Source organism: Martes martes (genome assembly GCF_963455335.1).
Source record: "Martes martes genome assembly, chromosome: 11".
Taxonomy (NCBI): domain Eukaryota; kingdom Metazoa; phylum Chordata; class Mammalia; order Carnivora; family Mustelidae; genus Martes; species Martes martes.
Genome location: NC_137899.1, coordinates 41,428,897 through 41,451,954, shown reverse-complemented (window position 1 = coordinate 41,451,954; position 23,058 = coordinate 41,428,897). Strand labels below are relative to the sequence as shown.

Below are 23,058 nucleotides of genomic sequence, written 5' to 3'. Positions count from 1 at the left end.
CATATTGAGGTTGTTTTCGCTTTTTGCACTATTGACCGTGCCGCTTGAACAAACACATAAAAGTTTGTGCACGTTCATTCCTTATTTTCTAGGACACAGCCTGGAAGTGGGATTGTGGTGTCGAAGCGTGTGGGCACTTGTACTCTTGCTGTGTTGTCAGATTGCCCTCTTTGGAGAGCGGAGCACTCTAGACTCCCCTCGCCTTGTCCTAAGCCACCCTTCCTTTCTTCCAGGCCTTCATGGCTCTTTCCTGGATTTAACCAACACATCCCCCAATGCCTGGCTCTTCTCCTCCCAGCTCAGTTAACACTCCTCTGCCAGACTAAATGGTTTAAAGCACAATTCATCGTGTCACGAAGAATTTCAGACCTTGGGTACTGTCAGGATGTGAGCCCTTTTGCCCCTGCCCTTACTCCAGCATTCTCGCACCGCTGGTGGCTCTTCACCTGCAGCCTTCCTGCCTTGGTTCCTGGCCCACCGTCTGCCACCCTGTCCCAGGCCATCAGTTCGGGGTGGGGGGGGGCAGGGGTTGCACTTTTTACCTGTGTCTTCCCTGCACACAGAGTAGGCATTGAAGCCCCACTGCCGTTGGTGGTCTCTCCTTCCCCCACCTCCCATCTCTGCTCGGTCACATGTTCCTTCTGCAAGACTGATGGTACACGTCCACTTGGTTGCATCGTCCCTCTGACATCATGTGATGGTACTGACAGTCCCCATCTCATTTCCCTCAATATAATAATCTTTCCTTCCTCTCCACTTCTGTTACTCACCACTTTTTCGCATAATATAGTTTTCAGTCTGCAGTCTCTAAGCATCTCTAGGCTAAGAACTATGCCTTGCAAATATGGGAGGAGGAAACCTAAGGGGATGCCAGTATAAGGAAACACTGGCATCGTTTGGTGTGTGTCCTTCTAGTATCCTACTGTGTACATAAGAGTTATGTAATCTTACGCAGTCCTGAGCCCAGTGTGCACATACAGTCCCCTTGGAATCCCTTTTCTGCTTGCCTCAGGATTTGTAGCATGTGGTGTTTAGGCCGCTTTACGTGGCTCTCATGGGGTTGTGACGTTGCTGCTCTTACAGGTGGCTTTAGAACAAGGAGAATAATGGCTCTAGTGTTTTGAATCACAAAAACGACTTCCTTAAAAAATCTCTGGTGACATTGGAACCAAGAACAGTAGTTAGAAACCTGCTTTTCCCTCATCTGAGTGGTTGAAGGCCTTTGAAAATGGGACTGCTGGGTTTGCTTCTCTTCACTGACCTGTGTCCTGCTCTTAGTTGCTGCGGGTGGGCACACTTGAACACCGTTCCGCAGGTGCGGTCACGGAGTCCGACAAGAGTTGTCAGATTTATTTTAGAGGGCATCGGACATTGTCAGAGAAGTTTTGGGTGGAAACGGAACCAAGTGAGCTCACCAGCCAGGTCTGAACTTGATTAAGCTTGTATTCTTTGTTGTAATTTACTCTAATACCCATTAAATCTATAAAGCAAGACTGAAGTACTGTTTATGTGAAAATATATATATACGTCTGTGTGTGTGTGTGTGTGTGTGTAGATAGCATGCTGTAAATGAATATAGTACTGTGTAATTACTCTGTTAGCCCTCTAGTCAGATTACCTTGAAAATCCTAAATGATCTTGCTGAACAGTAAGACATTATGATTTCATGGTTCATCTGTCTACCTCCTACATAGATGTATAATACTTGTATCTAACAGGATTACCAAATTACATACCTTTTTGGTATCTGTAACATGCCTAAAATACCAGAGTATTCATTGGCCAAATGGCCAGAAACCACATTGACATTGCCAGATGAGGATTTGTTCATGCATATAGATAGGTTTCTCATACCATTTTGAGAGATGTAAGATACTCTTTTTATTGTATCTAAGTCTTTATTCCAATCATTAAATTTTTAAAAAATGCCTCTTTTCTGAATAATACACTGTGCAATTCGCTTTTGATTAACCACACGTCTGTGTGGGGATAATCGAGCAAATAGGATTATTTTGTGCCTTGACAAATTGCCAGCAAGCAGTTTGGTGAGCAGTGTGGCTGTATGGTTGTTGGTACCTGCTCAGAGGAGTCCTGGGAGTAGGAACAGTGGCGAGAAGAAAGACAATCAGAGATGCCATCCCTCTCTGCTGCTTCAGTAGTGTGGAGAACGGAGTGTGAGCCCTGATTGAGCAGCCTCTGGGCAGTCTCATTCACAGCTTTAAGGAAGCTTTGTTTCAAAACTCCCAGATCTGTTTCCTGTCTTAGCCTTTGTATGAGTTTTCTAGGGCTGCTATAACAAAGTTCCCCCAACCTAGAAGACTTTAAAAATAAGTAAATAAATTTATTGTCTCACAGTTGTGGAGGATGGGATCAAGGGTGTCAGCAAGGTTGATTTCTTCTGAGGGCTGGGAGGGAAGATCTGTTCCACGCCTGTCCCCAAGCTTCTGGTGGTTTGCTGGAAATCTCTGGCGTTCCTTTGTTTATAGAAGTATCTGATCTCTGCCTTTTATCTTCACAGATAGTCTTCCTGTGTGCATGTCTGTGTCCAAACTTGCACTTTTTAGGACTCTAGTCATATTGGATTAGGTGCACACTATTTGGGTCAGAGCTCATCTTCACTAATTACAACAACCCTATTTCCAGGCAGTGGTCATATTCTGAAGTACTGGGGTTTAAGACTTCAGCATGAATTTTTTGGGGAGGTTGCAGTTCAACTCCTGTCAGCCCGTCTCCCGAGTTCCACACTGGTGCTTTTGGTTTTCTGCTGGACACCATATTCAGTGTCCCACCAGTACCTCAAATGGAATAGTCAGAATTGGCCTTACTGTCTCGCAAGGCCATTCTCTCTTCTTTTTTTTCTCTCACTCTATCTTTGTTGGTCATATCTTCCCGCTTAGTTAGCTAGGTTGGATGTTTTGGTTGTAGTGAGGCCCTTTTCCTGGCCCTCAGTCTCTGACATCCATCTCTACCAAGTTCTGTCATTCCTGCCTCAACTGTATTTCTCTAGCCTTTCCTCTCTTTTCTTTTCTTTTTTTTTTTTTTAGATTTTATTTATTTATTTGACAGACAGAGATCACAAGTAGGCAGAGAGGCAGGCAGAGAGAGAGGGGGAAGCAGGCTCCCCGCTGAGCAGAGAGCTGATGCGGGACTCGATCCCAGGACCCTGGGATCATGACCTGAGCCGAAAGCGGAGGCTTTAACCCACTGAGCCACCCCGGTTCCTCTTTCCTCTCTTTTCAATCCTGGTGTGATAGCTCTGGCTTAGACCCCTGCTGTCTCTTGCTCTCACACTATCTATCTCCCATCTCATCTTGCCCCTGTTAAATTCATATTCCACCCCAATTTGTTTTCTTTCTTTTCTTTTCTTTTTTTAAGATTTTATTTATTTATTTGACAGAGAGAGAGAGAGAGATCACAAGCAGGCAGAGTGGCAGGCAGAGGCGGAGAGAGAAGCAGGCTCCCCGCCAAGCAAGGAGCCCGATGTGGGACTTGATCCCAGGACCCTGGGATCATGACCTGAGCCGAAGGCAGAGGCTTAACCGACTGAGCCACCCAGGCGTCCTACCCAATTCCTTTTCTAAGACAAAGATCTGAACCTGATATTTATTAGTGCCCCCACCCCAACTTTAGTGACCTCACTGCTTGCAAAGAAGATAGGATTTAGTAACTTGGGCCTTTAAGGTGTTCCACAGGTGGCATTATTATAGCTCAAGTCACTGTTCACCCTTCACAACCTGTTAGATATGGGGTTGGCAACACCTGCGTCCTTCCCTAAGCACAGCACACCCCATATGTTGTCACCTCTGTGTTTTCCTCTGTTCTTTCCTCAGTGTGGAACGTCTTCTCTATGCCCTTCACTCTTCTCGCCATCGTCCCATCCCAGCTGGAATTTGGTCTCAGTCAGATGGAAACTAGGACACCTGGTTTTTTGGCCAGAATGCCAAATCAGTTGCTTCCCCTTCACATAAGTCATTGACTTCTAGTTTTCTCAAAAGTAAAATGAGGGGGTGCCTGGGTGGCTCAGTCATTTAAGTGTCTGCCTTCAGCTCAGGTCATGATCCTGGGGATCCTCTCCCTCTGCTGCTCCTCCTGCTTGTGCGTGAGTGCTCTCTCTCTGTCAGATAAATAAAACCTTAAAAAAAAAATTAATATGAGGAGGTTGAAGTAGATGATCTCTAAGATCTTCTCAATTTCAAAATTTCTTTTTTTTTTAAGATTTTATTTATTTATTTGAGAGAGAAAACGAGAGAGAGAGCCTGAGAAGAGGGAGGGTCAGGGAGAGAAGCAGACTCCCTGCCAAGCAGGGATCCCAATGCGGAACTGGATCCCGGGACTCCAGGATCATGACCTGAGCTGAAGGCAGTCACTTAACCAGCTGAGCCACCCAGGCGCCCCTAAAATTTCTAATTTAAATGCCACATCTCCATGAAGCATTTCCTAGGTTTGTAGGCAGAATAAATCACTCCTGTTGTGTCCCCGTAACACTTTGTCTTCTTTAACTTATGACCCTCAACTCGTACATTCTGGTGGGCATATATGCACATGACTACCTTGTGCTCCCCCAATAGGCTGTAAGCTCGTCAAGGACCCCTGAGAATGTTTGACTCCACTTTGCTTCTTTTCCCATCCCTGTCTACCCCGGTCTCGCTTGCACATGGACTCTCAGTGAGATACACTGAGTGGTAGAGAAGATGTTCTTGGGCAGGCATATTTATATAACACACGCTGTTCCTGGTCCCGAATATTCCCTTGCATTTGGAAGGATGTGTTTTGGATGGTGAATGACAGAAATCGTCTATTGAACACACGATGGGATTTTCCTTTCTTTGTGACATTATTATGATCAGGTGACTTTCTGGAAAACACTTAACTTCGTAACACTTAACTTTGTATAAAAATGTGTTCTCTCTATGAGATGCTTAGAAGTAATTAAGTGTTTTGAGAAACATAGGAAAACACTCCTGTTTTCTTCCTCCCTCTCTATCCTCCAGAGACTTGGACTATTTCAGTGTATTATTGAAATATTTGGACATTTAAAATACAGAATAGTGGCACAGAACATTTCTGGGAAAGCTTTTGTGGATATATTTCCTCCTTGGAAGTCAAAGCATCTGTGGCCTGCTGTATTGTTCCTAACAGCCAGATTTGATCACGTCATGACCTTGCTCAGAAGCTGTCAATCACTTCTTGCTTCCTAGAGAAGAAAAAGGAGGCCCTTTTTTTGTTTTCATGCCCATCTCTGGTCTTCTACTTCTAATCGCATTTCACAGTGTTTTTCTTTTATGTGCTCTGCTGCCCAGACAAAATCAGTTCCTCACCATTTCCCTTGTCCACACCCTAGCTTTCTCGCACCTGCCTTTCTGCTAGGGTCCCCTGACCAGAGTGCCCGCCCTTCTGTGCCCATTACTACATACCTGAACTTCACGCGTTTTTCAAGACCCAGCTCACATTCATTTCTGCTGCAAAGCCTTCTTTGATTTCCTACCAGAATTCTGTTTTCATCGTGTTGGTCCCTATCTTGTATTGTATTGTATTGACATTGTATTGTATTGACATTGTATACTGTCTCTAGTTCTAGACTAGTGTCATCTGCCTAATCGGACCAAAACGTCCTTGGCGTCATATTTCATGTCTGTTTGTATTCTACTGCCCCTACCAGTGCTGTACGGCCAGCTGAATCCACATGTGGTCAGTGGATATCAGCAATGAATGGGTCTCTGTGAGCCATTTTTACATGGTGTATAAAGGTGTTAATGAATGACAAAGCTGCTCTATTTTGCTGCTACACAATCACATCCTAATCTAAAATATCTCCTTTTTAATTCTAGAATCCAGCAATATGCCTGAAACAAAAATGCCATTTTGGCTAAAACAGTTACATTTGAAATTATAATTCAAACCTGTCATGTTCTTTCTTTAGATCCTCTACATTGCTGTTTCAGTCCACTGTATGTGAAAAGAAATGCTGAGTGTTAATCAATGGTTTTAGGTTTGAATGTAGTTTTTTGACAGTGATGTTTAATTTTTTCCCTTAGTGTCTATTTATGTATGCTTTTATTTGCCACAAGCTACTGATTTTATGCTCTGTGCTTGTTTTATGTTGCAGATTAATATCCTTTCAAGAGTTCGTAGCATTTGAATCTGTCCTTTGTGCCCCGGATGCTTTGTTCATGGTGGCCTTTCAGCTATTTGACAAAGCTGGCAAAGGAGAAGTGACTTTTGGTAAGGGCGTGAGTGTGTGTGCACCTAAGTGAGTACAGACTTGTGTCAGCTGTTTGTTTGTTTGTGTGTTTGTTTTCATCCCCAGGAATGAAGTGTAGGGAGAAGCTTTGCAGAAGTTAAGCATATCCCTTTTAACAAAGATTGTTCTGTGTTTTGCGCTCCAGATATCTTTCTGTTTGAAAAAAAAAAAAAAAAAAACAGATCTCTGGCTTAGTTTTGAAACTGTGGTTTAGTTTTAAAGCGAGGGAGGTTGTGCATGACTTTTTCAGAGCTGTAGACCATGGGAGCTAGGCAGGACTTCTGTTCTTCCCTTCAGAGTCAGTGGTGCTTCCCACAGATGGGAGGAAGACGTCATCCACTGCCCAAGAACAGAAGGTACCTGCGCCCCCGGCACCTATGGTCCTTACCTGGTTCCTACGGAGTAGCTTGAGTGCCAGGGCTCTGCCCAGGATAGGAGCTCAGGGCAGCACCAGAAGAACCTCCGTCTTCCAAGCCCTACGTGCCCCCTTGGCTGGGTCGTCGTGGCTGCCGTGCTGCTGCCTTCTTTATTGTGAAAAGCCAGAACCCGTCTCACAGGGAGTAGCTGCAGAGCTGCAGAAACTCCAGAAGTCCTTTAAGTATTAGGAGAAAGGAAGCAGTGGGCCAGGAATAGGTTCTTTATTAAAAATAAACTGCTTCCTGTCGTTTGAAAAAAGTGTACAAATAAACTTTTTTATACTAAAGGTATAGATTGACTGGAAAGTACCACAGTTTCCTCGGACTGTGTGGTACGCAGCGGATGCTCTTTGTGCAAATGAACCTGCTGTAGACAGCACTGCCCATGAAAAACGGTGGAGACCTTTTGGCCTTATACATTGTTGATTCAGGGGAGGTGGCTAAGGTGCCCATTTCAAATGTCTTTATTCGTAGTTCCCAATTCATTTAGACTTCCTGGGCTTTTCTTACTTGACGGATGGTGAGAAATGTACGGATGGGAGGAAAATACAGACAGTGTCAGTGTACCATCTATTCTGGAATAGTTTGGAAATTGGAGACACTTAGCTCCTTCTAGCTCTTGGCTCTGTTGTGCTTGAGCAAGTTTAATCATCCTCTCTGGTCTTCATTTTCCTTCTCAGAAATGAAGACAGTAGCTGCCTAAAGTACAGGGAAGGCAGTATAATAGACTTATTCTAGAAGCCTTCCCCCTTCTGCCGCCATTCATCCACATTCATTGGACATGGCAGTTATTTAAGGCTTGATCACCTGAGGCAAAACACGGACATGTGCCTGGTTTTGTTTGTATAGTCTAGAAGCTCAGATGCTTTCCGTGAATACTCCTTGAGGATTATTTCATATTTAAACATCCCTAGAATAACTTAAGTTTTTTCCTTTCCCATCGACCCAGTTCATCTTAGTGTCACTGTAACCACAGCTTTTCAGTGAAACACCAATAAAAACATGTCCCGATTGAAACTGTCGAGTAACAGACGAGCGGCTGGCTCATGGTGGCCTGAATCGACCCAGTGGAAGCCAGTTTGATGAGTACGTTAGGACAGCGTTTCCTGGGGGTTTACAGAGGACCGGGGCCCGCACATCGGAGTGAGTTGGGCAGTGTTGTGCGCTCACACCCTCCTCCTCCCTGGAGCACATGTGGAGGCGGGGGTGCCGGGGCACCGGGGTGGAGACAGGGGCCCTGGGAGATGGCCTGCACGTGTTCTCCTTACGTCTGAGTGTGAAGCAGTGACGGGTATGGGTGGCACCAGCCGTGGGACTGGCCTGGTGAGAAAAGAATCAGGAGACTGTCCCCCTGTGGGGAGGGAAGGGCTGTTGGTGTGAGCAGAAGGAAGGAGCAGGTGAAGAGGCAGGGGTGCGGGGGGCAGGGGGCTCGTCTGTGAGGTGCAGCTGGCGCAGTAGCAGCAGCGTTCTCTGCTTCTTGCTAGTGCTCTGCTGATGGGCAGATCGTTTCAGCCTTCTGAGCCTTATTTTCCTCATCTGCAAAATCAGGGTAGTAATAATCTGAGTTACAGAGCCATGTGAGGATTACAGGGTACGCTGCATATAGAGGTGCTCTCTGGAGAACAAAGAACAGAGGCCTCTATAAAAATATTACTAAAAGAAAAAACTTGAGAGAGCAAAGGAGGATTTCTTTCTTTCTTTCTTTCTTTCTTTTCTTCTCCTCCTTCTCTTTTTCTTCTTTTTTTTTTCTTTTGTCTTTTTCTTTTCCTTTTTGTTTTTGTTTTTTTCATATGTGTGTTTTGGGAAGCCCTGCACTTCCAACTTGCTGTTTAACCACGGGCCGGGTAGCCAGTCATTTGCTTACCATCTGTGCTGTGTTAACACCATCCCATCTCTGAAGGCATAGGGCATTGAAATGAGAAATCATGGTTTCTAAGGAGCTAAAATTCTAATGACAACATCAGTTGCGTGTAACTTGTAGAAGAAATGCACACCTCCTCTCCCAGCGTCCTGCCCTCCACAGGCAGTTTGTTCCAGAATTTGCCTGTCGACAAAACAGAAACAGCGTATGTCCTGTATGCATTTATGATGAGCTGATGGGGTCCTCACCTGGCGGCGGGGGAATCACACAGTGTAGCCTGGGCTTTTCTGAGCTGTTCATCCCTATTTGGGATTAAGCTGAAGCGGATATACACTACAAACAAGAACCCAAATGACCATCAAATTACAAATTAATAGCTGACTTTTAATGTTTTTCATAAGGTAGAGTCCTCTAAGAGAGGTGGGTGCTGTGTTTAGGAGGCTTTTACCCAGTAAACAAAATCACGGGGGAGATATGGCAGCCTAAGGAGTGTTTCAACAGTGGGTATCTTTAGAAGGAGCTAGTAACAAGTATGTTTTACAGGAAACTTATAATGGGGTTGGAGAAACTTTTTTAAAAAATGGAGTTTGGGAGAAGAGGGGACTGACTTGGTCTCATAAGCCCGCAGAATTCAGAGCATCCTGATCTGTGACCTGGCGGCCTGTCCCTGTGAGGCTGTTGGAGATGTACACAGTGACACTCCTACCTCTGCTTACATCCTTAGCTCCTGGTAAACCCTTCACCCAAGAATGACCCTTTCCTGTTTTAGAAGGTTGCCTGGGTGTGCATCTTTGGGAGGGGTAAGCGTGAAGAGATAAGAGAAAAAGTCCTCCTTTCTTACCTCCCTAATTGTCTCCATTGGCTGTGGTCATGAGGAGAGCATTGTTTCATGGGACATAGAGATTGATCTGGGGCCTTCCCATGGGCTGCAGGTGAGGGAGGAGAGTGGTCTCACTTCCCCGTACCTCCTGGCCTTGCATCCTGTCCAAAGGAGAGCTTTTACCTTCTTGATCTGTACTCGTCATGGATTTCCACATGAGGGCTTGTTTGGAGCAGGGCTGGACGAAGCTCCTTAAGCAGCAGTGTTTGCAACAAGCCGCCGTACTCCTGCTCCCGCTAGTGCTGATTCTGGTACACACCGAACAAAAATCAGGTGGCGCGAGGGGCGGATATTCCAGTGTTGCCTTTCAGTGAAGGCTTGCCTTGTTTTCTCTGAGGCCTTGTTTATGTTTGTCATGTTTTCATGTCTAGATACTCCTGTGTTTGCTTGAATGAAAAGATCTTGATTAGGCCAGTTTTATTCCTTTGATATCGAGTTTGTTATATTCACTTGTTTCCCGTGAAGAAAAGCCGTATCTTTAGTATTTTGTTCTCACCATGTTTTCTTGTTTTGATACTTGATATTTATAAGTGCATTTGGAGATGTCGACAGATGTGTACCAGGGTGTCCGTATAAGAAGAGAATTCTAGTTAACAATTTGTAAAAACACTTTGTTCTGTTTTTATTTGTGTTCTAGCCTATTTTACATATGATAGTGAATTTTTGCTTTTAATTTTTTAAAGTATGCTTCTCCATAAACATAGTATACATACAGAAGAATGCACATATCCTAAGTTCTCACAGAAACATAGCATGCATACAGAAGAATGCACACATCCTAAGTGTATGTCTTGATGAACTTTGGCACAGTGTACGTACTTGTTTTATCACCATCCAGATCAGAAGGAGAATAGTGCTGGTGCTCTATAGGCTCCTTTCCAGTTATCGTCCCCCAGGCCCAGTGCTAACAGCTAACATCTGTCACCATCGACTGGGTTTGCTTGTTTTTAAACTTGATAAAAATGAAGAGATACGGAACATTCCATCTCACTCTGACTTTTGCTCAAATTTCATTTGTGAGATTCAGCCATGTCTTTGTTGTATCTGTTCTCCCCCTTGTTCTTTTTCTTTGTTGTATACTGTTCTTTTGTATGACTTTATCCTAATTTGTTTATTCATCTTAACCACTGGTAGACATTTGCACATGTCCAGCTTCAGTAGCTGCAAATAATATGCTTTGGATGCTGTTTCATCTGTCTTTTGGATTGTGGGTGTGGGGCCATTTCTAGGAGTAGAACTGTTGGGTCTTAGAAAAGCTCTGTGTTTAGCTTCAGTAGATACTGCCAAACAGTTTTCCAGAGTGCTTGTACCAGTGCATTCACACTGTCAGTGTGTGAGAGTTCTCGTTATCCTATGCCTTTGCTAACGCTTGGTATTACCAGTCACTTTTATTTCAGTGATAGCTCATTATGTGGCTTTAATTTGCTTTTCCCTGACTACTAATGGCTTGTGCAACCTTAAAAAAATATTTGCTGGCCATTTGCATATCTTCTGTCTGCACCATCGCTATACTCTCTTAATTACTAAAGCTTTGTAATAGGTCTTGATTTCATATGAATCCTCCCACTTTATTTTTTAAGATTATTTTGGCTGTTCCTGGCCTTTTGAATTATCAAAACAACTTTAGAAAAAGTTGTCTTTACAAAAATCCTGCTGAGATTTTGAATGCTATTGCATTGAATATTTTAGTGTATTTTTACGTATATCTGTATGTGTGTAAATTTTTGACTGCCTTAAGTGTTTTTTGGAGTAGTTAAATAAAAGCTTATTTATTCTTTTTTAAAAAAGATTTTATTTATTTATTTGAGAGAGAGAGAAAATCAGCAGGGGAAGGGGCAGGGGGTGAGGTACTAGAAGACTGCCACTGAGTGGGGATCATCATGAGCTCATAGTCATGACCTCATGGTCAATCATAACTTGAGCTGATGTCAGATGCTTAATCGACCGAGCCATCCAGGCACCCCTAAATAAAAGCTTATTTAGTAATAAATGTTGGTCTGCCTGTTCCACCACTATTTGGAAAGCGTAAGTTGATGGAAACTACAAAATTTGAAAGAGAGAAGAGAAAATACATATCTATGTGATTGTCATCTGAAGATGCTAGTGTATGTCTGCCATTTTGTAGATAGGTCTCTTGCCAGTAGGAATCTAAACCTCTCAGAAGGAAGATAGCAGGAACAAGAGCCATATTTTATATGTAAGCTAAAGAGTAAGCATGATTTTCAAAAATATTCATGAATCTTTTAATAGATTTATATTATGTTGACACATTGAATATAATAAACATAAAGAAACTTCAGAATTCTGTGAACTTGAACATCATTGATACTTAACTATCATATTAACATAGTGGGCAAGAAGATGTACAGAAGAGTAAATCATGGTGGAAAGCAAGCAAGAAAGGAAAAAGAGGAAATATTTGTTGATGGTCTAGTTATTTAACCAAAGGAAAGAAAGAATGAATAAAGTAATATTATAAATAATTACATATTTCTACACCATTATGTGAGGAGTTGTTTATAAGAATTTCAGTTTATGATATTTAAGGCCTAAGACCTTATCTCTTTAAAATTACATTTTTTGAGTATCAACATGATTTTCCTTTTTTTTTTTTAAAGCATTACTTTTATGCTAGATCAGGAGCAGCACATTTTTTCTATGAAGGACCAAATAGTAAATATTTTGAGCTTCATGGGCCTTAGGGTCTCTGATAACTAGTCAACTCTGCTGTTCCCATGGACAGTATGTAAACGAATGGGTTTGGTGGTCTCCCAGTAAATGTTTACTTACAGAAAGAGTTGGTGGGTCAGTGGAACATAGTTTTCCAACCTGTTCACTAGACTAGTAACAGGAACATATACAAGTTGATAATTTTAATGCTAGGGATTAAGGGATTAATAGAATGGGTAAGTTCTGGTGATCTTGGGGTGATTACAGTGCGCTATGAAACAAAGAGGGTACTCCTCTGTGCACAGTATGGTTTGGTTGGCTTTATTGAGAAAGTGACTTTTGAGCACAGACTTGAAAGAGGTAGGGGAATTGATCATGTAGACAGATGGAAGAAGGAGAGAGATTGTCCTAGACAAAAGGAACTGCTGTTGTCTAGGTTTAAAGGCTGGAGTGTACTTGGTACATTTGAGGACCACAAGGAGAACCTGTGTGAATTAAAAGAGTCAGGGAGAGCCTTGTAGGAAAGAAGCTCAGAGAAGTAACAAAGCTGATAAAGTAAGACCCTTTATAAAGATCAGGTTAGGTGTTTGACATTGATGGTAAGTGAACCGAGAAACTGTTGCAGGATTTTTTTTTTTAAGCAGAATTACATAATCTGATTTATGTTTTAACTGGATCACTCTGGCTGCTGTGTTGAGAATAGATCATGGAAGGAACAGAGTAGAAGGAGAGGGACCAGTTAGAAAGCAATTGCAGTAATCCACGTGAGTGATCACTGTGGCTTGGACCTGAGTGAGTTTAGGGGTATTTTAAGGAGAATCATATATGACTAAACTGTGGGGTATAGGGGGTCAAAGGGCAGGAAGAAGGACCGGATAGTAGGTACCGAGCTTGTTCTGCTCCAAAGACATATGGTTTTACATAATCTCTTGAGAGAAGACAAGTACCTGACATTTTTATCTTTAAGTTTATCGATCACTTATTACCTCCTTGCCTCTGGGCTGAGTGCTTTCTATGTAATTTATTACTTAATCCTCCCAACTTGGGAGGTCTGTCCTATATAATTCCCATTTTTCTGAAAGGAAATGGCCTTGAGAAGGTTAAGTAACTTGCCCACAGTTGTGGTTGCTGTGGTACAGTCTGGGTAGCAGCCTGATGACCGCCAAGGGTTTGCTGTTTATTGTGTGCTCCTGCCTCCCCCAGGGGGTGGCTGTGCTCTGTGGGGTGGCCCTTCCTTCCTAATGAAGACAGGGGCCGACTAATCTGGAGTAGTTTCAGTCTTTATCAGACATGGGAGGGATTTAATAATTTTTCATGAAGAAGTAAAGAACTTTCATGAAGAAGTAAGCAACTGCATTTAGTTAGGCGTTTGTATGGCTGTAGCAGGAAGTAATTGTAAGGAAGAACATACCCGGATTAGAGTTCTCAGTAGACACACAAAGTTGCCTTGGTGGCACAGCTGTCCAGGTAATTTGTTGAAATGCATTTGACATGGTCTCACCAAGGAAGCTTTATCTTTTGATGTGAACAGAATTCTAAAGGGGAGGGGATACATGGAGTGGTAGGGGGTGGGGAGATGGTCTTCGTACAGGCTGAGGGTGTTAAAGGAAGCCCTTGATTGAAATGAACACCTTGAGAGCTGTAGGCACAATATGATGGAGGAGGCTCCTGGGCAGGAGTTTTTAGTTAATAAGAGAGGAAGTTGGGAGGCCCGCAGGCTCTTCAGAGGACAGGGACCAGATCCAAATGATGCCTGGAAAAGATGGATTTTCTTGGATTAATTGGAGTGGGGCACTGCCAGAGGCAGACGCGGCTATGGTCATTGTGTGGGCTTTCCAGTACCTCTGTGAGGCAGGCAGATGACCACTCTCCTGTGAAAAGAGGAAGTGAAGGTCAGGGCTTAAAGGTGTGGTGTAGACACATTGCGAAGGGCGGTTTCCCAAACACTTTGATTTTCCCATGTTTCTTATTTGAGGATGCTGGGAAAACAAAGCATTTTCCTTATGAATTTTAAGAACGAGCATGTGTTGTGGGGGCGGGGTGGTGGTGGTGGTGGTGGTAACAAAACTGTTAATCTTGACATATTTAGTGTGCCCACCAGTGACCGGTCTCTTGATGATGCTAATTTCACATGACCTATTCCAGCCCTTTGCTGGTTCTTTGGTTGTTGTATCTGCAGTAGGCCGCAGGAACGGCCTAGCCCAATAGTAGTAGACAGCCTAAATCTTACTTTGGTCCAGTGAACGTCATAGGTGGACCCCCTGAAAACTCAGAGTATATTACTATACCATAGTACTTCTTAGGTTGAAATCTGGAATTTTTGCTTACTTGTATAATGCTAATACATGTTTTTCTCTTTAACTTACCTTTTGCATTCCAGTGAACAGAACTTCATGAACTGTTTTATAACACAATTTTAAAGTTATCGTTCTTAGTATGTGAGAGTAGCCCCCAGTTTCATTGTCTGTGTGGCAGTGATGTACGTAGGGGCCTGCGGTTTTTAATTGAACTTTAAAGACAGGAATTCTTGAAAGACAAGGACTTCTTGACTCTGGGCTTCTGGGTAAGTGTCAGGGAGTCCAAGAATGGCCATAGTTGTCAATAATGTCAATAATGTTCTGTCTAAATGAGCATTTGCTTTTAGCAGATCTCAGAGAGGTCAGTGATCTGCCAAAAGATAAGTGCTTTTGGTAGAGGGACAGTTTGAATGAATAGACATACATCTTATTTAAGACTTTTCTAGCTATTAAAAACTTCAGTTGTGGCTTTCTGCTTCAGGTTTGTCAGTTGACCTGGAGTCCAAAAAAAAAAAAAAAACTAGCCTAGTCTTGCTCTTTTATTGGAAATTGCAGTGGCCTCTTGTCCTTTAATCTTCACTGTTTAACGATATTGTGAGTTTTGGGTACCTTCAAGTAGTGGTGTTTCCTGTTTCTGTTAGTGTTATGTGAAAAAAAGATTCTCCTACCAGACAGACACTTCTAAAGCCTAAAATTTTTAGTTTATTAAAGCTCTGAGAAGTCCTGCAGAAAAATAAATCCATTTAACTTTGTCGAACTTACTTGAATAGGACCTTTCTTTTGTCTTTGAGACCTAAACACAATCTCCAGAACGAATGAAGTGATCTCTGATGCCCTTCTCTAGTTAATCCTTTGACATGGATGGTGGTGTTTGGAGGTGCCCTTTCTGGGTTCACGATTAGATTTTATACCAGAGCATCTGCTGTGAAAGTAGAGTGGGCACGCTCTAGGAAACAGGCAGGCTAGCTGACATGAGAAAATACGCGGAAACAGTCCGCTTTAGTCATTTTGACTCAGGTTGCAGAAAATGATGAGCGCTAACATTATGGAAATAAGTTTTGAAGGTATGCACCCAAATTTAAAAATACATACAAAAGTCTAGAGGAATGTACGTAGTGGATTCGACGAGGACAGAACTTTCGCCGTAATTTTTTAAACTTGCTGGGAAGATCATTTATTTTTATCTTTATAAAGGCACTTGGAGAATGAAATATTCCAGAGATAAGTGAGGGCAAAAATTGGTTAAGGGTTGAAAGGAGCATTACTTGGGGGAGGTTCTGGTTTTGGTGTTTCACAAAAATAGTGTGTTATTTTGGTGAAAGAAACTTACTGCCCTACAGTAGATTTAGTTTATTTTATTTTGGGACTCAAGTCCATTTTCTTATACACATTCCAGTAGAGAATGAGAATATTGGATAAGAACAGTGTGTGTCTTGAAAGTAAATAACTTCCACATTGATAAGAATTGTGGCATGCCTCGGTGCCGAGTGTCTTGCCTGAGATCCCAGAGACTGTTCAGAAGCTGTTCCAGTTCATTGGGTCAAAAATCCACTATTTACGAAAAGCTAAATACGGATTTGCACGATTGACCATAATGGCTTCAATTTTGAAAGATAGTAGTATCAGGGAGCACTTCCAGTTGGTGGGATAATTTGAGAATCGTCCATGCTCAAATGGCTAAAATATTGTACTTTTTGCTACTTCATCACTCCATTTTAAAAATAGGGAGGGGGGATAAAGGCCTGTTGAGAAGGTGGGAGAATGTCAATTGGAGAGTAAATCACAATAACCCTGTGAAGCCACTCCTTAGTTAACAACTGCCTGAAGGTTAACCATACTTTAGAAGCCTGTCAGCGTGGAGAGGCTGACTGGGGGATTCTGCCCCTGTTTGCGTGGATGTATGCGCACACGTGTGTGGGTCAGGTGGAGGGAGAAGAGGACTTGTGAACAGGGTAGAAGGTGTGGAGAACAGAAAGCCAACAGTAAATCCTAAAACTTGGAGCACTGGGAAAATTGGACTATTTTAAACTGTACTGCTCACTTAAAAATAGTAAAATTATACCATTATTCTTTCAGTATGAGAGAGAGATAAAAATACAGTTTTTCCAAATTGGAAAATTTGCTGTAATCTTGCTGCTAATGACTGATTTCTTCCAACAGTTGCAAGGCAGTTTTTGCTCTGATAGGTTGATAAAGGAAACAAAATCAAGAACATATTGGAAGTTCTCAGAGAAAATTACAGTTTAGGTATGTGTTGGGGGTGGATAGTTAGACATTTTAATTGAAATAAAACAGTTTTATACTAATATGGGATCACTGTGGGTGTACATTTGTAGTACATCTGCTCTTGAAGCATTTCAGTAGGGTTAAATGTATGTTAATGCTTCTGCAAGAAAATCATTTTTGATCACATCCGTCTAAGGAAACTGGCTGAGGAAATTGGTTTTTTAGACAATACAGATATTATACTTGCATTTAGAGAATGAATTAGGAATTCTGTACTCCCTTAAAAATTTCAAAGACTTGGAATTTTTTGGTTGTGGTCTTCTCTAGTGGTGAGGAAAGTTAACAGTAATTAGTACAACAGATGATTAAAGCAAACACATACCTGGAGAGTGACCACAATCTCCTCTATGCCTCCAGACATTGTTTTACGGCACCTACTTTTGATACTATGAAAGACTGCTAATGGTTTGGTTTATCCGGTTGAAAACACCTTGTCTAGCATGTGGATTGAAAACATCTCAGTTGACCTTTCACTGTTTATTGCATATGATAAAAGATGAATATCAAGTGCTAGGTATCTGCCAGGCTTTAACCTTTTTTTAAAAATTTTTGTGAAGCAGCGTTTATACTGTGATGAGTTAAGCATTGTGGTAACTTCAAGGATTTATAGATCCATCAAATTTTAGAATAGGAAGGATTCTTACCAGTAAGGCAGACCATGGGTTTGGGTTGTAATAGTGTGGAGGTGTTCATTACCACTGTGGACTTCCTGGCTCCCTCTCAAGTCTGCAGAATTAAAAGCTTAGGGCGTGGGGCTTGGGAATTTGTTTTAAACTAGCTCTCCAGGGGAATGTCGTTTTCACCACCGTTGAACAATGTCTGGTGTAGTTCATGGCTTTCTTTCATGGATATGGAAAGAAGCCCAGAGTGGGGTGGAAAGTGACTGGTTTTTCCAGAACCACAACTTTGCCTTCCACACCATGAGAAGGACGATCTTTTTCTCGGATGCCCATGACCTCATCAGAGTAGTTGCATCCCTTTCTAAGTACCGGATTGGAAGAGGTGCACATTAGCTCTCATTTTTACCTCCTCCAACACCGCATTTATATGACTTCAGTCTCCTGTTTGGACCAGCCTGCCTCCGTGTGTGTGCGTAGAGTGCATATGTGCTTAGAGAGATACTTACCACCACTGTACCTGTGTGTTGAGAATAATAATAATAAAAAGTTTCGGGGCCTTACGGGGAACTCAGTTTTAATGAGAGGGGCTGCATGTGTGAAGTACTTACTCTTTACTTACTCTCTTTTAATGGCACCCATTTCCCCCCTAGAACTTTCTTGAGCGAGTGTGAATTGTAGCCACAATACTTCTTTCCTCTTCAGACCCTTAACTGTGATTAAAATAAAAAGGCTCTTGTCAAAAGGGTTTGAAATGGCAGCCTTGATCCTGGAGCACGTGGCAGTAGAGATGGGTCTGCATCCACTTGCTCCATTATGTTGTTTAACTTACCAGTTCAACAATTTGTCTTCTGCTCCTTGCTTAAGAGATGATGGCTGTGTGAGCTGTTGTTAACTGTATCAGCGGGGTAGGATATTATTTCCCTTAGAGCGAAAGCACAACTTTCTTTGAGGATTTAGTGCACGTTAGGAAAGCACCCCAATGAAGCCGTTCCGAGCTGAAGTGCGGGTTGTTGGGCAAGTCTCGCTCTGCCTCCGAGAGGGATTACTTTGAGGTTTAATAAACATCCTTTTTGTGTTTATTGTATTAATGAAATTTTTTAGGATCCATGAGAGAGATTACGGTTCAGTGTTTAAAATAATGTAGCTTGATGAACCTTTTTTATTTGAATGGGAAACTCGTTTTCGTTGATTTGCAGCTTCAAAAAGTGAATCTTTTGGAAATTAAAGTGCATTAATTTAGTTATTCTGTATGGAAACAAAAACATAGAAAGTTAAAATTTGCATAAGTGAAGACCTTGATGATTTCAGATTATAGTGTGGTGGAGGTTAAGGAATAAGAGCCCATAGAATTTGTAAAAACAAATTCAGTCTAACCACTTAATGGCATGTGCAAGTAATTTGCCAATTAAATATTTCTAGTTATCTGAAAGATTTAAAAGTAAAGAGTGGAGGCTCTTAATCTTTCTTAATTTCATACTTTCAGAAACATAATAGAAAATTACTAAATTTTTGATCACTTTTCTTTCAAAATTTTAATATATGAGCTAAGAGAAGGATGGATTTTAAGTATTTGAGGAAAATTATTGCTTTTTGAGAAATGTATAAACTATGATATTTCCAAATCACACTGTGCCTGATGTTTTAGGTATCGTTTGTAAATATTTGATTCCCAGATGACAGTTTTCATTTTAATTAAGACTTCAGATTTTGGAGTTTTACCATTTTGATGGTCACCTACTATGTTTAGAACCTGTGCTAGGCATGCTTAGCTCCACACAGCACTCTGAGGTAGATATTTTATTCCCATTTTACAGAGAAAATTGAGTCAGAGTTAGTAATTTGCTTAATGTCACTCGTTAGTAAGAGGCAGATCTGAGAGTTCTAAGTTTTTTAAACAACAGTTTATTGAGATAAAATTTACCTACTTAAAGCGTATATAGTTCAGCGGTTTCTAGTATATTCACAAATTAGTGCAACCATTGTCACGGTCAATTTTAGAACATTTTCGTTACCCCGAGGACATGTTTATCACCTCATACCTTAGCAATCCTCACTTTTTGGCTATTATGAATAATGCTACCATGAACATTTGTGTACAAGTTTTGTGTGAACATATGTTTTCACTTCTCTTGGATATATACTTAGGGGTGGAATTGTTGGGGCATTTGGGAACTGTGCGATTTTCCAAAGCGACTATATGGTTTTACATCCCCACCAACAGTGTATGAGGGTTTTGGCTTCATATCCTCATCAGTACTTGTTATTTTAGTGGGGATGAAGTGGTTATCTCATTGTGGTTTTGGTTTGCATTTCCTTGATGGCTGATGATGTTGAGCACCTCGTATGTTTTTATTGGCCATTATATGTCTTTTTCGGAAAAATACCTACTCAAATTCTTTTGCCATTTTTAAAGCTGGGTTATTTGTCCTTTTATTATTGAGTTACAAGGGTTCCTTATATGTTCCAAAGTTCTTTATCAGGTACATGAGTTGCAGAATTTTCCTACCGTTTTGTAGTCTGTCTTTTCACTTTGCTGATCGTATCCTTTGGAGAACAAAAGTTTGAAATTTTGATGAAATCCAATTTATTATTTTCATGTGTTGCATATGTCATAATAAAGATCATTGTTAATCTTGAGTCAGAGAAATTTATGCCTGTGTTTTCCAGTAAGAGCCTCACAGTTTTAGCTCTTAGTTCTTTGCTCTATTTCGAGTGAGTTTTTGTATATAGTGTGAGGTAGGGTTCTAACTATTTCTTCTTTTATATTATTTTATTTTACTTTTTTGTTAAAAAGACTAATCTTTCCATATTTAATTGTCTTGTCATTCTTATTGAAAAGCAAGTGACCAAAAACACGTTTATTTCTTGACTCTTAGTTCTTTTCTGTCTGTATGTATGTCTTTATACCAGTACCACGCAGTCTTGATTACTGTAGCTTTGTAGTAAATTTAAATTACAACTTTGTTCTTTTTCAAGATTGTTTTGGCTCTTCTAGGTCTCTTAAATTTCCATATGAATTTTAGGGTCAACTGGTCTGTTTCTGCAAAGAAGCCAGCTAGACTTTCGATAATGGATCTACTGAATCTGTAGATCACTTTGGGGTAATACTGCTACCTTAACAAATTAAGTCTTCCAGTCTATGAACATGGAATATCTTCCCATTTATTTCAGTCTTTAATTTCTGTCAACAGTGTTTTGTAGTTTTTGGAGTATGAGTTTTGCGTGTCTTTTGTTAAATTTATCCTTATTTTTTTTCTTTTTGAGGCCTATTATAAATGGAGTTGTTTTCTTAATTTCATTTTTGGGTTGATTACTTTTGGTGTCTAGAAACACAGTTGATTTTTGTATATTGATTTTATATCCTTTAGCCTTGCTGGATTCATTTATAAGTTCTAAGAGTTTTTTAGTGGAGTCCTTAGGACTTACTACAGACAACATCATGTTGTCCATGACCCAGTTTTTAAAATTTACAACTTTTTCTGCTGTAACATACTCTGTAGCCTGAGAAATTTATTAACTTTGGAGAAATTACTTGACTTTTTGAGGTTATGTTTAGGAAGCAAACAGTTGCCACAAACAATTGCCAGTAATTGTCTTTTTGTAATCTTTAAAAAAGTACAGTGGACATTTAGGCTGGAAACATTTATGGGGAAAGCAAAGTCCCACAGATAAACGCAAAGGATCCTTGAGCTTGTTTGGTAAGTCTTGCTTTAAATAATACCACCATTATTTGGTGATACTATGGGAACTGTAGGCCTTCCAAACATTGTTTGGCACAGACTGAAATAACAGTGATTATACTTTAAGAGATAAGCATTCTAATTTGTTTTTACTTTTAAGAGTAGTGGCTGTGCTAAGAAAAGTATGACTTTAAATACCTAAAACACATAATGTGGTGCCTCATTCCTATTCCAATGTAATTCAGTTTTGCTTCTTTGCCTGTTTGACCTCTACCTGGGGTTACGGTTTTAAGTCCTTGTGTTTTAGACTAGGATAGACCTTCTTCTCATTCTTTTTAAGTTAGTGATAAATCTGTCCTGTGGTGCTTATTTGAAAGCTATCAGCTGATGAGGTGTGAATTATCGTTACATATGTAGCTCAGTGAACCAAATAAGTAACCAAAAAGCCTAGAACATTTGGGGTTTCAGAACATTTGGGGTTTCCTCTTTCCCATCCAGGAATACAAGTTAGGTTTGGAAAGGTCAGAGAGTGGTAAAGGTTTAGTGATAGGATGACCTTCAGGTTGATTCCTGGAGTCTTTTATGGTAAAGCTCATGGAATTTCCAGTGGGATCCAGAGTCCAGAGCAGAAATTGGAAATTGCTTTGGTTTTTAGTTTCTGATTTTCTAGCTATAAATAGGAAGTGTACTCTTACCTTTTCGTTGCCTTACTAGGCAGTCAGATCTCCAACAATCAAATGTTAGAAGAGAAAGCTCTTTGTATCTGCTGAAAGGAGAAAAGAATATTAACCTGAGGTGATATTACATTGCCTTCCAAAGTGAAGGGGGGGATTCCAGGACCCATTGTGATTCTTGGCTCATGGATGTTTCTGTTCATGAAGCGAAAGGAAAGTATAGAGACAAAGGCCCCAGAATGACTTACAGAACAGGATGAAGTATTCATTGACTTGGGAACCTGTTCAGTACTTTTGTACAAAATGTGTGAGTTTTCCAGAGTGGCAAAACTTGATATTTTACTTCTTTAAAAGAGTTGATTAGTGATAAAAATGAATAGAAATATTGGTAGTTCTCTTTTTAGGAAGAATCCTGTTCCCCTCTTGCACAGTCCTCTGGTCTCTCCAGTTACAATGGCTTAGCAGTCTTAAGATATTTGAATACATAAACCTCTATTAGTTGAATTAGGAAAGTGTAAAATGAATTTTGTAGAAATTGTACCAAATGGTTAAAAAAAAAAAAAAAAAAGCCCCTGGGTCTTTTTCTCTGCAGAGTCCCATGAACAGTTCTTCTTCCACAGCAACCTTTTCTTCACCATAAATGTGGCGTCAAGTCCTTGGGGTTTAAAAATAATATTTGCTCTGGCAAGTGAGGCCAGCGTCTGAACTGCCTGGAGCAGGATCTGTCATGTCTCGGTGACCCCGGGTGGTTTGGGCCAAAGCACTCTGATTGGACCCTTAATTCACTTCAGAGGAAATGAACCCTTCTCCATGCTGCTGTTCTCCACTGAAAAACTCCCTCACGGATTTACCCAGATGAGTCCTTGGCAGTCTTCAGGACCCAGATCATGTTTTGTCTTCTCCAAGAAGCCTTTTTCTCTTCTGGAAGGGCCCCCCTCCTGATGCTTCTGTTTCCTTGCCACGAGGAACTCCTGCAGGTGAACACTTCCTGTGGTCCTGTGAGGGTCTGCTGTTCAGTTGTTTCTTATGGATTAGACTTGGATACAGCAGCATGCCTTCTCTCACCGTTCAGCTTCCCACATGGCGAGTACACTGTGCACAGTGGCTGTGCTACTTCCAAGCTGTCAGTTAGCTAGCTGAGCCCTGGCGTTCTTACCGTAGTCAGCTTGTCAGAGCAGCTGAGAACTAGTAAAGGGACCACATTCTCGGGGTCATGTCAGGTGGAGCCCGTCCAGCTCCAGGGAGCATCAGCCAAATGGGACGTGAAGTGGAGGTCATCCACTGGGTTGCACAATGTGGCAGCCCTGTGAATCCTCTTGTGTCTACAAGTGGCCTGTGTTTACACGTTACTGGATTACATTCGCTGGACCGGAGACTCTTTCCTACCTCCATCCTGTCATATGTTTGTCTCTTTCAGTGAGAAGTTAAAAATT

General features: G+C 41.3%; 1 protein-coding gene across 9 annotated transcripts in view; it reads left to right on the top strand.

The window, feature by feature from the left end:
• The window catches only part of SLC25A13 (solute carrier family 25 member 13), a gene marked incomplete at its 3' end in the record, with an annotated part of 185,925 nt that overhangs the window by 67,366 nt on the left and 95,501 nt on the right, over positions 1-23,058 (top strand). For 7 of the 9 annotated variants that reach the window (XM_080818406.1, XM_080818405.1, XM_080818404.1 and 4 more), the window contains one exon: positions 6,107-6,222. The exons of the other annotated variants lie outside the window; for them this stretch is intronic. In XM_080818406.1, coding sequence (XP_080674532.1) covers positions 6,107-6,222 — 116 coding nt within the window. The remainder of the gene's footprint in view (positions 1-6,106; positions 6,223-23,058) is intronic. 9 annotated transcript variants of the gene reach the window in all.